At 32.1% G+C, this 15270-nt stretch overlaps 1 protein-coding gene across 1 annotated transcript in view; it reads right to left on the reverse strand.

Annotated features, from left to right (window-relative positions):
- Positions 1 to 15270, reverse strand: part of LOC119641075 (thrombospondin type-1 domain-containing protein 4) — a 76084-nt gene that overhangs the window by 26447 nt on the left and 34367 nt on the right. Inside the window, exons 5-7 of the mRNA XM_038039503.1 lie at positions 1239 to 1317; positions 775 to 877; positions 525 to 682 (exon numbers count right to left, since the gene is read on the reverse strand). Of these exons, the coding sequence (XP_037895431.1) occupies positions 525 to 682; positions 775 to 877; positions 1239 to 1317 (340 nt within the window). The remainder of the gene's footprint in view (positions 1 to 524; positions 683 to 774; positions 878 to 1238; positions 1318 to 15270) is intronic.

A 15270-nucleotide genomic window follows, 5' to 3' on the forward strand; every position in this document is an offset into this window, starting at 1 on the left:
TAATAATCGATAAGACCTATTCAGTGAAGAACTATTAATTTAGGAAAGTTGTAGACAAAAATTGGGCAACTTAAACCAACTTATTCTCTACAAATACGGAATCTGAAAATAAGGGAAAATTTCCGACTTCATTATATGCACTGATCGCGATCAAAATGATTATAGCAACTAAAAAGCGATTTTTGAAGTGTTAGAGTTGCTAAAATGGCAGGTGTCGGGCGATTTTCTTTATCATTTAAAAGTTGGGATAACTTAAATGCAGCAGTGCTACGATTTTTTTTCGATCGCTGCAACATGAAGAGAATTGAATAAGTTTTAAGGAAGAATTATCTGAAACAAACATGATAATGGAGCCAGCGCGCCGATAACTCATTAAAAAAATTGGACATATGCTATAAGAATTATAAACGATGGTATTTTTAATTTTAATTCCATACTTTCGTAAGTTAGTTATTGCTATTCATCACCAACCGAGCCTAATAGCCGAATTAATGCGGAAATAAACCAAGCCTTTTTTCACTTACCTTACATATCCCATTGACACATACAGCTCCTTCTTGATAATTATACCGATAATATTCAGCCGGGCGATAGCACATTGTGCCATCTATGACAGTATCGTTTAAAGTAGCAAAATACTTCATGCCTACTGGTTTACAATTCAGTTCACATTCAGCATCATCTACATGGTGTATAAATGCATTTTCAAAAACATATATTTTATTTTCGAAGTAGACCGAAGGGCAAAAAAAAAAACATTTAAAATGAACTTACCTTTAATATAAGGTTCCCACTTGTACTTGTTTCCCTGGAAATCCACGCCGTTATAATAAGAGCATTGCAAGGCACGAAAATTTTCATTGGAATAAGGGCATGTCTACGTAAAGAAATTCGTAATTTATTAACTATATTCTAGAAATTGGAAAAAAAATATTGTATGTTCCGTTGTGGCTATTTAACGTCAATATTACGGCTTTTATAATAAAGGGAACATGTCTTAGTAAGACGAAATTGAAAAATCTGAAGACTAAGGTATATATAACTATGTTTTGTGCCATGTAAGAGACCATTGATGTTGATATAGGTATTTCATTTAATATATGCGCGTTTATGTGTATGTGTGTGTGGGTTAGGCTAAGTATACTTAGCCTTTCCTTTTAGTTTTTCAACTCCGCCACAGAAAGTAAATTTATTCGGATCTCTTGTCGTTTATTTTAACTTTCATCATTATCACGAACCTGTTCATTACACAATTGGTACCGTCTATAAATACCAACGCAATCATTACTTAAGTAACGTTTGCCACTCGAAGAATTTCTGAAAAGAGAAAAAAAAAGAAAAACATATATATTTGCATTCGCATAGTACAAAAATATGTCGTACTTTGAAAACGAATATGTATATCACTTTAATTAAAGGCGCCATTACAAACTTTTATATGAAATTTTGAAACTTTGTCATTTATAGTACATTCAAACAACTCGATTCATTTTGATATCCCATTAGCAATATCATCTTCGAGATGTTTTTTGAAAATTATTAGCACAATTCATGTCGCCATCACTTCTGTAATTGCTTTAATTTTATAATGCAGTCAAGTTCACAGTTATATTTTATGATCATTTATTTCAATTGTGCCATTGTATTCATTTCAAGCTCCTAATTAAGACCAAACGTTTCAAGGATGGAATTGAATATGTTCGAATATAAGAAAAATTATTTTAATCATTGCATTGATAATGAATACAATATTACATCTTAATCGTTATTAGCAACAACAACAGTTATATTCTCCTATAGTGAAACGGACAAAATTTCTTTTCGTAATAAATGCCTAAAACAGCTGTTTATTTTAAGTAAGCAATTGCAAGTATCGCCGCAAATAATGTCCAGTATAAAAAAGATAATTAATTATCCGAATTTGTTGATTAAGCCGGACAACAAATATTTGTTCTTCCATTATAGAGTAAACTTGTAGAGTAAACACTTTTAAAAACAATTAAAAAAGTTATATTCGGCGAGGGCCGAATCTCGATACCCAACACGATGTTTCTCGCATTCTACACTCCAAGTTCTTTTATTTGATACCCATATCGCTAGTGTTATTAAGAAAAAAGTAATCATGGTATCTACCATATTCATTTTAAAATTAACCCATTTTTAGGCAGATAATATATCCTCATTTAAGGAGTGTACAAAATAATTTTAAACATTCGGTCTTGTTTGCCTTAAGAAAAAGAAGCATAAAACCTCAAAAAAGTGAAAAAAAATTTAATCACTTGTAATTTGGCATGGCAAATATTTTCCATTTTTAGACGTATGGAGAAGAGTGCTTCGTAAAGTAAATGTGAAAGACTTTAGCCTTCTAGCTTTTACAATTTCCGAGTAACAAGAAAAAATCCAAATATTTTTGTTAAAAAAAACAGAGCTGCGTTCACTTTACGCTCCAATGCGCGTTTCCGCTTCCACCGATTTGACTCATTTTCATTATCAACTTTCGCAAACCTTCGTAAACGCCTGAGTTGGAAAGATGCATCCTCGACTGACAGACTGTCGAACTTGCATTCAAATCCAGCGACTGCAAATCGTGTTATTCCGTTGGATGTGGCAACGTGTTTATTGCATCGGTCCAAAAACGATTATCGAAAAGGAAATTAACATAAAGTTCTATTTAAAACTTCACAAAATTTGTACCACAACTGTAAAATCCACAAACTTTTCAAAATCTATTTCGTTAATATTTTCATGCATTTTCTTCGTCGGGTTGATATTATAAGATTGAACATATTCGTGTGATAGATTCCTTTGTTGCTTTAGTGTTTAAGAAACACTAAGGCTTAAACTTGAACAATGATTCATTAAAATTATGAAACAAGTGAAGGAAAAATGCAATGAAAAAATTGTGCCCGCAAGAAATTAATTCAAGTCAAAATTAAATTTTCAATTTTTTTCTTATCTACAAGGCATTTTTACAATTTGAGCTATCAATGGGTATTAGTGGTTATCAATAGTGGGGCATTAAGCATACTTTCAGCGTTACTTCTTTCATTGAGGTAGTTTATGTCTACGGAGTTCTCAAGCTAAACGAAAGGTGCTGGCTAAAGTTGCTAATTATAAATCAATTTATGCTGGATTTCATCTAAGGTTCTTTTTATTTGCTAACAACTCGGTTATGTTCAGGGATGATAGAAAAATAATTAGGATCATGCTCGCGGCAGTAAACAGTGGGAGTAAGCCTTAAAGTTAGGTCACATTTTATGCTATTTCGAGTTTGGCAAAAGAAAAAAACATTGTTAAAAAATTTATTACGACGTAGTATTAATATTACTTATATTATATGTTTTATATAATTATTCTTTAGAGCGTAGTCAAAAACTTGGGCTAACATTACGCCGGCTAAAGTTTATAGTCTTTGAAAAAGGTTTGTAAAATTCGGTATAGGAAAATTTAGTCATTTCCTTGCAAAGCTCTCTGGTATCAAGAAAATCATTTTTCTGACATTTACAACTAAATTAATGTTGCATGATAATTATTAGCGCATATAGGTTTAAATTGATTTAGCTGCGTTAAATAGATTAAGAGAGATTTAAAAACAAAATTTAACGATTCTAAAAAGAAGGAGGTCATCGCAACGTTTTTAAGACCATCTATATAAAAGAACTAAAACCATCATTCAACATATTCCTTGTTCGTTCAAACTGTTTTACAAATCTTTGAGGAACACGGTTTTGAGTAAAAATAGTTTTGCTGAAATAATACCTACTTATTTTCCTATTAAACAGGTGCAGCTTACGCTGTGAGCCAAGAAATACACAACATATCTAATGTATAATGTCAAAAACTCCTTTTTTTTAGTGACATTATCAAGTTTTACAAGCGCTGAAACCAATTTTCACAGTACTTGGCCAACATCGCCAAGCAATTAGCTCTTAAGGGATGCTGAAGTAAATTATAAAATTAATCGTTGTCTCTTCGCTTTTTCATACGCATAAATAACAAATTTTGCACCTGCAAGGTGTCTTAAAGACGCTTTTGAAGCAATCGAAATGAATTTTTGGAGCATCTCTTTTGACCATTGTCATTGATGAAAAGTAAACGGAATATTGAATGAAAATTACAAACGCGGATACTTCATTAGGTTAAAGAGTCTTAATCAGGTTACATAAAGATATATCAGCATAGCAAAAGGTTTAAAATCATCCGCGGACTAGCTACGGGCGCAATTAAATGCGCTAAACCAATGGTTAGTGAGGTTGACTCCCAAAATTTAAGTTGATTGTCGAATTCGTAGCAAATCGTCGTATTATCATCGCACAGCAATATTTTTTGGTGAATTTAAGCAAATTCCGTCCATACAACTAGAATTTCCAAGTAGACATTGAATAATAAAAATATTATATGCTAATTACATTTCTGGGGATTTGAAAGGAAACAATTATCTGATAGAAGCTAACGTAACATAAATCTTAATGTTTATTTCTTGCTTTTAATTTTAGAAATAATTATCTAAGTTAATATAAATATATTTTATTTAACTTTAATAAATCAACTGTCTCCAAGTTATTAAAAAAACACAAAAACAAACAATTTAAAATATCTAGTATATAAATACTGATGTAAAGTTTTGGTTTGCACTTCACGCACTGTTTTAAAATCATTTCATTAAAAACAAAGTAACAAAATGGAAAACCATATATTAATTTTTCTAGTATCGGTAATGATATCCACCGACAAGAGCTACGCAATACCACTAGTCGGAGTTGCAAAGTTGGAGCTACCGCTAATCCAAACAATTCCAATCCTTCCGAACTTTACAAGGGACATGTATAAAGATTCCCATAAAAATACACAGAAAATTGAAAGCGTGTCCCAAAACTCGAACGAAAACCAACTGGAAACACCGTTAGATAACAATTATAAATATGGAGACAATAATCCTTTGCAAGAACTGAATATCACTGCGACACTACCAATGCAATTGCCGAGTGTTGATTTGTTAATAAATGCAACAGTACCAATCGAATTGCCGGACAATCAAGAGTCAATAGATAAGACAATATCAATCGAATTTCCAGGAATTGTCGGGGAAATAGGTAAAAAAATACCATTCGTATCGGCGGAAGTCAACGTGGAAGTTGATGAAAAACCGCTTAATAACCTTGTGAAGATAGTTCAAAGCGCACCGCGAATTTCAACGGAAAATTGGGTTGAAATATCCTTGGATAAATACTATGAACAAGCAGAGAATAATAATTCACATTTCTTGAATATCATTGCGGGAATACCGGTCGAACTGCCAAAAGTCGAAGTGTCAGCGCTCAATGAAGTTAGGACGAATTTGGACAAAAACTCCGATAAAAGGACCATGAAAGATGCTCAAGTTGTGGCCGAACAATCGGAGGATAATTGTCTAGAGATACATTATGAGAATTTTGACGATCATGATTGTGATTGCGTATATATTTAAGCGAATATTCACATCTAAGTCCCATTGTTTATATGTTGCATAACCTCTGCTTCTGCTTAATTGTTCTTTAAAAATATACGTTTAATACTTAATAATTTACATAATTTATGTTCAAATTAGGGGAAAAGTCATTTTTATCTTTTTTTCTTACCATTGCTTAAGTAAGAACTTTATAAATATTATAACGTCTCTTTATATGCCTCATAGACTTGGATCAAAGTGAAATTTTGAATAAATCTTGACGAAACAGTGAAGATCTGAAAAAATAAATCGGAATATACTTTCTAAACGAAGAAATCAAAGTTTTCCAAAAAGCTATCAATCCTTTTGTTATTGCGTTAAGAGCAGATGTTTTTAAATTTTTTGTTTTTTAATTGTATTACAATCTCAGTACGTATATGCTTGCCTAATCCATTTTCAAAAATAATGAAATTCGTTGCAATAAGTTTCCACAGCAATCGTGATATGACTTTATTATATCTACCATTAAAGAACGAATAAACATTACTTTTGTTATTTCGTTTGTAACGCTCGTAACGATAGAGTAAAGAATTCAGGTTTTCTTTTTCTCATTTATTGTATTTTTATATTTTTCTGACCATTTAATGTTCATTTTGTTATTGATTTTTTTGTTTTAGATTTTTAATCGGTTTAGTTAAATTGTCAGAATGAGTAAAATTGAGATAACCAAACAAAGATCTCAAGGCGTTCCATAAATCAAATCAGTATGCCTTTTTCCCTTCTCCATCAATTGCTAAAAAGCTACTGGCACGTAAACGAAACTAAATGTTCAAATATCGTTTGAGTAAGTCTCCAAAGTATATATAAGCTGTGCTCAAACTATCACACGAAGAAAATTTGGCAGAAAACACATTAATATAAATAAAAACTGTACATTTTTTATTGATCTATAAAATTTGCAATATGGAATTATATGTGGAATCACATATTGGGTAAACAATCTCCAAAGCTTTGCTGACGCAAACACACCGCCATGTAGAAAACTTTCCACGCCCGCTTTAATTCAACGTTCAATATTCTCTTTCAGGGAATTCAATAAACTTTAACCGTAGTGCATGGTCAACAGGCTTTAGTTTTTAAGTCAACCCAATTTTACAAGCTCGTAGATGCAAATCCTTCATATTGCTGAATTGATGACTTAGAAAACCCTTATGACACACTCGATGTGTTGTGTTGAAGGGCGTATGAAATGTTTGAAGTCAATCTAATAGATCTAAGTTTTTTGTTAATCTTTTCACAGTTAGCTGGATAAACGGCGTAAAATTCAAATCTTGCCTGAACTTAGGTAACTTCTGTATTATAATTGTGAAGCAAAAAACCATTTCAAGCATTTCATCTACATACAGCTTATCCAAGATTCGTCTTAAATAACGCCAACTCTCTTGTTTTTGCCTAAAGTCGTTAGAAGAAAATCCGTAACCCCTAAAAGAGTCATACATAAATTATTTTCATCGTAAAAGGGACAACCTAAGTATCAGTCAAATTTAGCAGCACTCCCCACTTCTGCACTTATTTCCACTTACATAACATTATAATTATTATCATTATCATTACTGTTATTATCATTATTATTATGGTTATTTATATTATTTAAATAAACTATTCGTTTTTTATCATTTATTATTTTATTTATATTATTATACATTATCATAAAATTTATATATGTGTATGTGCGTGTCTATATAGAATTGGCAAAATGTTTGTAGAAATTTTAAAAACTCGGATCTAGAAAATTATTGTTTACCATTAAAATTGATTATTAAGTTGAACAAAAAGCTGGATTGTTCTTCATTTTTTGAAGCAGAAAATTGTTTGTAGCGACACGTTATTTTACGTACATGTATATATCTGTAATTTCGAATTCAATTTCTTGCCTTTCATAACCCGATATCTATTTTCAAAATTTATCTATGCTTATTTTTACTGTCACATTTCAGTTTTTACGATGAGAATGCAAGCAAAAGCAAACACGAACAAATTCAGTCGAACTCTTTAAACAGCTTTTTAAAACGGGAACAAAATAGATTTACTATGCCTTTTATTAGAGGCTATAAAAACTTATCAGTTCCCTATTCATGTTATATGTACATTTTGCAACTGGAAACTAGCTAACAATAGATGAAACATACTTGGAAACAAAAAATGGCTTTAGTATTCCTTTAAACTTTGCTTAAGCCGGAAAAACTTAAAACGTGATCATAGAGAAAATGAATACTATTGTTATAATTTTATTAATAATAGCTACGAGCAAAGCGGTACCAGAGCCTCCAGACGTTGCAGTTATTAAATATTTTAGTGAACGAATTAATAAAATCCTAGCTGAAAATCCCGAGAAAATTACTGAATCTAATGGCTATGAGTCGGAGTTTAATCAACTTTTAAGAAAGTTGAAAGCAGTCGTAACGACTACTGACATTCCAAGTACCGATGAAGACGTTATCAAAATGCAAAAAGCTCTCCAGGAATTTTACGATTATAAAGAAAAGCGGGAAATATTAGAGCGTAGGCTCAATACGTCTATTATCGAACTTGAGCAATCACTGCGCAAAGGCGCTATATCAAATGAAATGGAGAGCGAATGTTACAAACTGCTACTATCGATGGAGCGAGGTAGGCTGGCCAAAACACAAGACGTCGAGCATATTTTACGAGCATATGAAACGTTGCAACAAGCAGTAAAACCAATTGTAAAAACTATCGATCGAGAAATATTTGAAAAGGTCGAACAAATTTTGTCAAACGTTTATCGCGATCATTTAAAGAGAAAGGAAAGAAAAGAAAGAGAAGAAGACTCTGATTATGATTGGTTATTTAATTGTGCCCTGTGGTAGTATGATCCAATTAAAAATTTCAAACAAACTTTCTTAAATATCATAAACTTTGAGAATTTTGTACAACTTAAATAACGTTAAAATCCTTTTTTCTTAATAAAATCTCCGCGGAACTACGGGATTTATCATCAGTTTAATTATCTTTTATAATCTCCAATCATTTCACATTCGCTTTGTTAGCAGTTACAAGTGCTGCATATTGTATCATTTTTAAACCTGAATCTGAGCATATCTGTATGTCCATCTGTCGAGAGAGCAACAATTCCACTTTTCTTACCATTTAAAAAATAAACGTTTTCTTGCTAAACGTTCGAAATATTCAGACTTTTTCGAGTAGATAGATCTTGTAGTTAGCAGTTTGCTTGGATGCTTATTACTAACAACTAGGACCATGAAATTCCGCGAAACGGGGACGTTCGATGCATTGCGTGACTTGCTCCTATCTACACAGCGACGCCAAAACAATTGCTCTGTATCAATGATCATACTGCAACTGCTAGTAGTTTTCGTTCTTCTTATTTCGGACCCCGGGTGCGACATAAGACGCGATGGCTCTTATTGCGTACGATAAGCTTCTGAATCTAAACTTACAATTCAGGATTATTTTTAGTATAAATAAGAAAGATATATCCCTAAAATGCGGCTGCCCACTAACTCAAGGTTTTTGCAAAATTAGTCATATATGTTTGTAATGCATTCAATATTCCGTACTCTGATGTTAATTTGTTATTTGTTTCCTAGTTTAACTTTCTACGTCATGCTTGGGGCCAGGAATGCGCTAGCATATCTTTGAAACGTTCTCTAGATATATCCCTAAACCCTTACTCTTCTACCTCACTACCTCTTGCTCCATCACCATTCGCATTAGATTTAATTAATAGCTATATTTATCACAAATCAATTTGCTTCATCTAGAATATTAATCTTAGTCCCCAAAATTTTTCTTTTTATTTAACAAATAGATTATGACTTTCCTTCAATTGACTTGACCTTAGAGATTTCAAAATTTTAAATTCTATTTTTAATCATTTTATTTCTATTATTATATTTCTAAATTAAAAATTTAAAAGTGCGCTCCAAGAGGTTAATAAAATTTAGTTAGAAAAGTTTAATAAATTTATTCTGCACAAGCTAAGGACGTTTAGTTATGCTGCAAATGATATTTTAACCTAACTGTAAGATTCCGTCCAGTTAACTATTAACTGGGAGAGCATGTAAAAGAAAACATTTCGGAAAAACTGTCACATGAGTAATGAAATGAAATAGATAACAAGGCAAAAAATTCAATGAGAAGAAGTCGAATTGTAATCGGGCTAACAACCAAAAGTGCTGGTAAACAGGAAATAGTTAGCTTTTAGTTAAAAGTATCAGTTAAAAAAATCCGTTAATATGAATTAACATAACGAAGACGACCCTGAATGTTTGCGTCTAGCTTACACAGTTTTCAGTAAAGTTTGAAATGTACATTTGAAAAAAAATTATTGAAGGCGTTTTGCTGAAAATATCTTCCCCCCTCTCCTTCCTTAAGCAAAGTATCCCAAAAAGCACATAATCACGTTTGAGAGTCTTGATAGGGTTTGACCCCCTTCTCAGGCAGACAATAAGGCATAGATTGAACATAAACTTGGTGGGTTAGTACGCTCCATTTCAGCACTGTTTACTTGGCAGTTTTGCATGCGGATATATGCCGCTGTTGTGCCGTCATGGAACAGTTCCTAGCACATCGTTTTGCCGATCCCCACAAGAGCAAGCACCATAAACTTTTAGCTTCATGGTCTTTCGTCGTCAATCTCTCGTCATCCGCTTTGGTTCAATAGTATTTCCTTGATTAAGTAAGAAATATAACACTTCGAATGTTTCCTATGAATAATTTCATATAAGTACCATTTGCAAAAGCAAACGTTTGCATACAAAAGCGTACATACATATTATATAAATATCACTCATAATATATATCACTATAATTTTTAAGACATCACCATAAGCAACGTGAACATATTTCATTTTCACTTTTTCACTCAATGTTTTCTTAATCGAATGTTTGTAAATTGCACTTTTTACCCCAAAGTATTTGGCAAACCTAAAGGTTGATTAAAATATGTGATTGAAAAAAAGTAGATCGATTTCACTACTATTTCTGTGGCCTAATAAGTTTCTAAGCCAATCACAATTTGAAATTTTCCAATTGCAAGTTTAAGCCCGGCTTATTAGCAATCAGAAAAGGGCTCTACAAGCACACTGAGACAAATCTCAAACCTTCATCACTTTAAGGAAATATATAAAACTCGCATAATTGATTATTTGGCTTATCAACGTCTCATTAAACTGATTCCGCTTACTTACAGAATACACTTTTAGTCGACTCAAAAAATATTTATAGTAAATTTGATTCAATACTCGTATAGATCTTACGTTCTTGACGCATATATTCGTAAAGGGGTCACAGCTAACTAATTAAAACTGAATCTACCCCAAATTTCAATTATCTATTCGATTCAATTTTAACCACAAGCAGACGGATAGCCAAAGTAGAATGCAACTCTAAACGAAACTGATGAATATACGTGTTACGATTGAAGTAGAGAAATAAGTATGTCTTCGTTTTTCAGCCGCTATGCAAAAATTATGATTCATCATTTCTTGACTTAGACTTGCTTTCTAACATAAAATCAACTAGTATTTAAGTTGCGTGGAAGTGCTCAAAAAATATCAGTAAAATTTTAAAATCTGCTTACGTTGACACATTTAAAAAAAAGAAATTCCACTAATAAAATTTTTATAAAGAAAATGAAATCAATTTTTATTATTTTATTATTAACAGCTGTAGCCCTAGCGGCCCCAGGATCGCAGTAGTAAATTATTTTAATGCAAAAATCGAACGAATTCTGAAAAACAATCCTGACAAAATTCCTGAAACTAACAGTTATAAAAAGGAGTTTGATAAACACTTAAAAAACTGAAGGCAGTTTTTTTCAAGTATATCGGTGTTAGCAAACCTACCAATGAAAATGTTGTTGTTATTCAATGAATTCTTTATGAACTCCATATTTATGAAAAGAAAACGTAAAATCTCCGTCTAAGCACAACAGTCAAGGAGCTTAATGATTCATTGAAACCAGGAACGCTACCAAGTGGATTAAACGAAAAAGCCTATCAGCAGTTACTATCCATGGAAAGAGCAGGCTTGGCAGAACAACGGGAGCGGAGAACATTTTAAGCATGTATGGAGATTTTCAAAACGTGGCAAAATAAGCCTTAAAAAATTATCCAAAGAAATCGGATGCGATAAATACAAATTCGTCGTCGGAATTTCCATCATTGGCTAAATCAATTCAGAATTTCGCGCTGAAACTATAAACGTTTGCTTATACGAATTTGCAGACTGTTGCATATGTTAAGAGCAAAGCAATTAAAATACAAGTAGGTTTTTACTCACATCCAAAAAAATCTGTTATAAATTAGATCTTCGAACCATCGCATCGTACAAAGACATCAAAAGAATGGAAGTATTCTTTTAAAACCTGATCAGCGTAAGAGAATGTATTGAAACAGCTTGTCAAAAAGGTCTCCCTTTCTATATGTATATACTTACCTACATTCCACATCGATAACATGCTATAATATAGGTGCATACATATGTAGAATATAGAATATGTCTTACGTCTAATAGTTTCTTCTACCTGTATCACACCACGTTACCGATCTGGCACCCGCTGCATTATTATACCCCCGTCCCAGGGAAGTAGATCCATATTGAACAACTTTAACTGGTGTAATGTATATTCCCGTATCCATCGAGAACAGTAAAATTAATGCTTCTTAAGCAGATAACTTTACCGCAAAAAACCCGGACGGCAAAGAAAATTTTGACAATTTTTATCTTATCGAAACGGTTTTATTAAAGCAAATTGCATGACAGTTCCCGCGATAATTTCGTGAGTGGTTTTCAAAAAATGTAAACATTACCAAAGATTGTGAAGATTGTGAAGTGGAGTATATTGTTCTACGATTAAAATTTAGATTTGGAAAAAAATACTAAAAAATTAACAGTTATCGCAGTTTTCCGAAAATGGCACCACAATGTACTAATGCATCGCTCGCCAAATATTTCCGTCATTTCTTTGCTGTTTGTTTAATTGTAATTAAATTTAAACCTTGACTATCGTCTATCTTTTCGAATTTATGATATTTTTAAAGAAAATAATGGACAACTAGAGATTTAGGAAGAAAGTACCTTAGATTATAGAACAAGGTTTCTAATTTATAATAATATTTTTTAATGTACACAGTAGTGTAATACCAATAGAGATAAATAAAATTATGACTGCTCAATCTGAATACACCATCTTTAGGCATTACTGGCAATAGTAGAGATTGCCTCAAAATGTGTTTAGAAAAGAGTTCATAAGAGCTCTGAACAAGTCGGTTTCTGTGCCAAAAAAACCCAATTGGCGGAAAAGTTTTCGTCTCCTGGTAGTGATGCTAAATCACCACTGCTGAGGAAGAATTAATGCATTACGGTATACAAAATCCAAATAAGTGTGGCATAAACTAGGCGGACCAGTTGCAACGGCGATAAAGCTGAATATCGAGGCGGTCCTCTGAGTGGGTAGTTTGTTTCAACCAAAAAAAATTATAAATATGGGAAGTTATAATTAAAAAAATGGTGTAGTGTAGTGAAATGTACTACACTCCCCGCTATACTCGTCATCCAGTTCTTCTTCCGACTGACACTGGTTTCAATCTATGATGTTTTATCTGATGGAACAGAGCTTCTATTTTAATGGGAATAACAACAAATATGGATAGATAGCCACAGAAGATCAAGAAGCTTTCTATATGGAATTCATATTCGTCCAAAAGGTTAGAACAACTAATACTTAAGGGTAAATAACAGAATAAATCAAATATCGCATGCCATTTGTTTTTACTAAAAGTTAGTCACTTTTGTTGAAAAATCAAAAAAAAATTTGCTCACGTTTCTTACATTATAAATTGACATACGTTCCATGGCACACATGGTAGTTTTTGAACTTTGACTTCATAGTGGCGCGGTGAACAAGAAAACCGTAAACTATGGTCTATAAACAGTATTGAACTAGAAGTTTTAATGATTTTTTCCTAGAGCAGATGTGCATATCGATTTGAGATGGGGGATCTTAAAATTACATTTTCAATGTTTTTAATGCGTTTCATACATCTGAATAAGTTTTCGATATTCCGCGAAACCGAAAGTTATGTTCATTATGCAATCATTATTCTAAAGAGTTTACTCATCAGCATAAGAATTTGAGAAGAGAGTAAAACATTTCAATGACATCAAACATGACGTGTCCCGAATTATAATGTGAGAAACACATCTGTTTTAATATACTCAATAAAAAAACACTGAGTGGCACATTTTGTATAATTGTTAATATGTATAATAATATAATAAATTAATATATATAAAAATTATTCTCGTTTGCATAACAATTGCATTACAGCGTTATTGCCATTGGTTTAACAAGTTTTTAAAACAATCCTGATTCATATTTTTTTTCACCTGACATAACTGAAATTCAACAGCAGCAAATGATGATAGATCTTCATTTGTGTATTATATTGTAAAGCCAACCGGCATTTAAATTACTTGAAAATGCTAGAATGTTTTAGTTTCACTTGAAGCTTTGCCTGAGACGCGACTTTCACAACAAAATCATATCAATTTAAATATTTTTACAATGAAAGCAGAAATTATTTTTACAATATTATTGATCACAATATCCTGTAAAGCGGCACCTGGACCCATACATGAGGAAGTTGTTAATTATTTTAATGGAAAAATTCAAGAAATTCTTGACCGGAGTCCTGCAAAAATTCCTGAAACTAATGACTATGAAAGGGAATTTAATGAATACTTAAGAAAACTCAACGCATCTCATGTGGACGAAACTAATATTGTAGCAGCGACTACAGAAGCCGTTGCCAAAATTGAAAATGCTCTCAAAGAATTTGAGGATTATCAGAAAAAGCGTGCAGACTTGGAAAGTGAACTTACTAGATCTATCAAAGAACTCGAGGAATCATTGGAGACCGACATCATACCAAATGAATTAAAAGACAACGGCTATAAACAATTATTGCTAATGGTGCGTAGTCAGCTAGGCAAAACTACGGAGGTAGAGAGTAGCTTAAAAGATTATGGAATATTTAAAAAATCTGCAAAAACCCAAACAACGTTAACGCCAACGGAAAAGACATCAACGCCAGCGGTAACATCAGTAACAGCAGCAACGACCTTACCGCCGTCCATAGAACAACCATCGGCAGATATTTCCAAAACTTTAAATGAAATTTTAACTACATTGAAATCATTTTCAAATGCTTCTAACAAGAATTTTTTAGGCGTTCTTGTTGATAATATAAAACCGATAAAAGATCTTCTAGAGTCGTTACTATCTGATGAAAAGCAGATTGAGCAGAACAACGATTCTTCTCCCACATGCTGTTCCTATTACTAAGCGTAATACTTAATATATACAATAATGAAATTACAAAATATTTAAAATTTTTTCATACCGAATAGAACTACTCAAATTTATAAAGCACGTTTTGTTTAAATTGAACTTAAAAAAATAAAAAACTTAGAATGAAGACTTTCAGACATACAAAACTATAATATATAATACATAAAGCACATAAAATAATATGTAATAAAAAATGCTAAATATGTAATAAGTGTAAGAGAAAGATAATAATGCGAGTGGAACCTAAGCGTTTAGTATTTGCAAATGTTCTTATTTTTCATATCAAAGTTTGTGAATAAATTCATATATTCTTCAAAAGTCCCAAAGATTAGGTAATAAAAACGTTTTTTTCGCAAGATTCGACATACTTCAAGAACAATGCATTCTTCCCAACGCTAGTCTAACATTTCAATATCTTTTTAAGGAACGGTTGGCACAGAAT

Source organism: Glossina fuscipes, unplaced genomic scaffold (assembly GCF_014805625.2).
Source record: "Glossina fuscipes isolate IAEA_lab_2018 unplaced genomic scaffold, Yale_Gfus_2 142, whole genome shotgun sequence".
Lineage (NCBI taxonomy): Eukaryota > Metazoa > Arthropoda > Insecta > Diptera > Glossinidae > Glossina > Glossina fuscipes.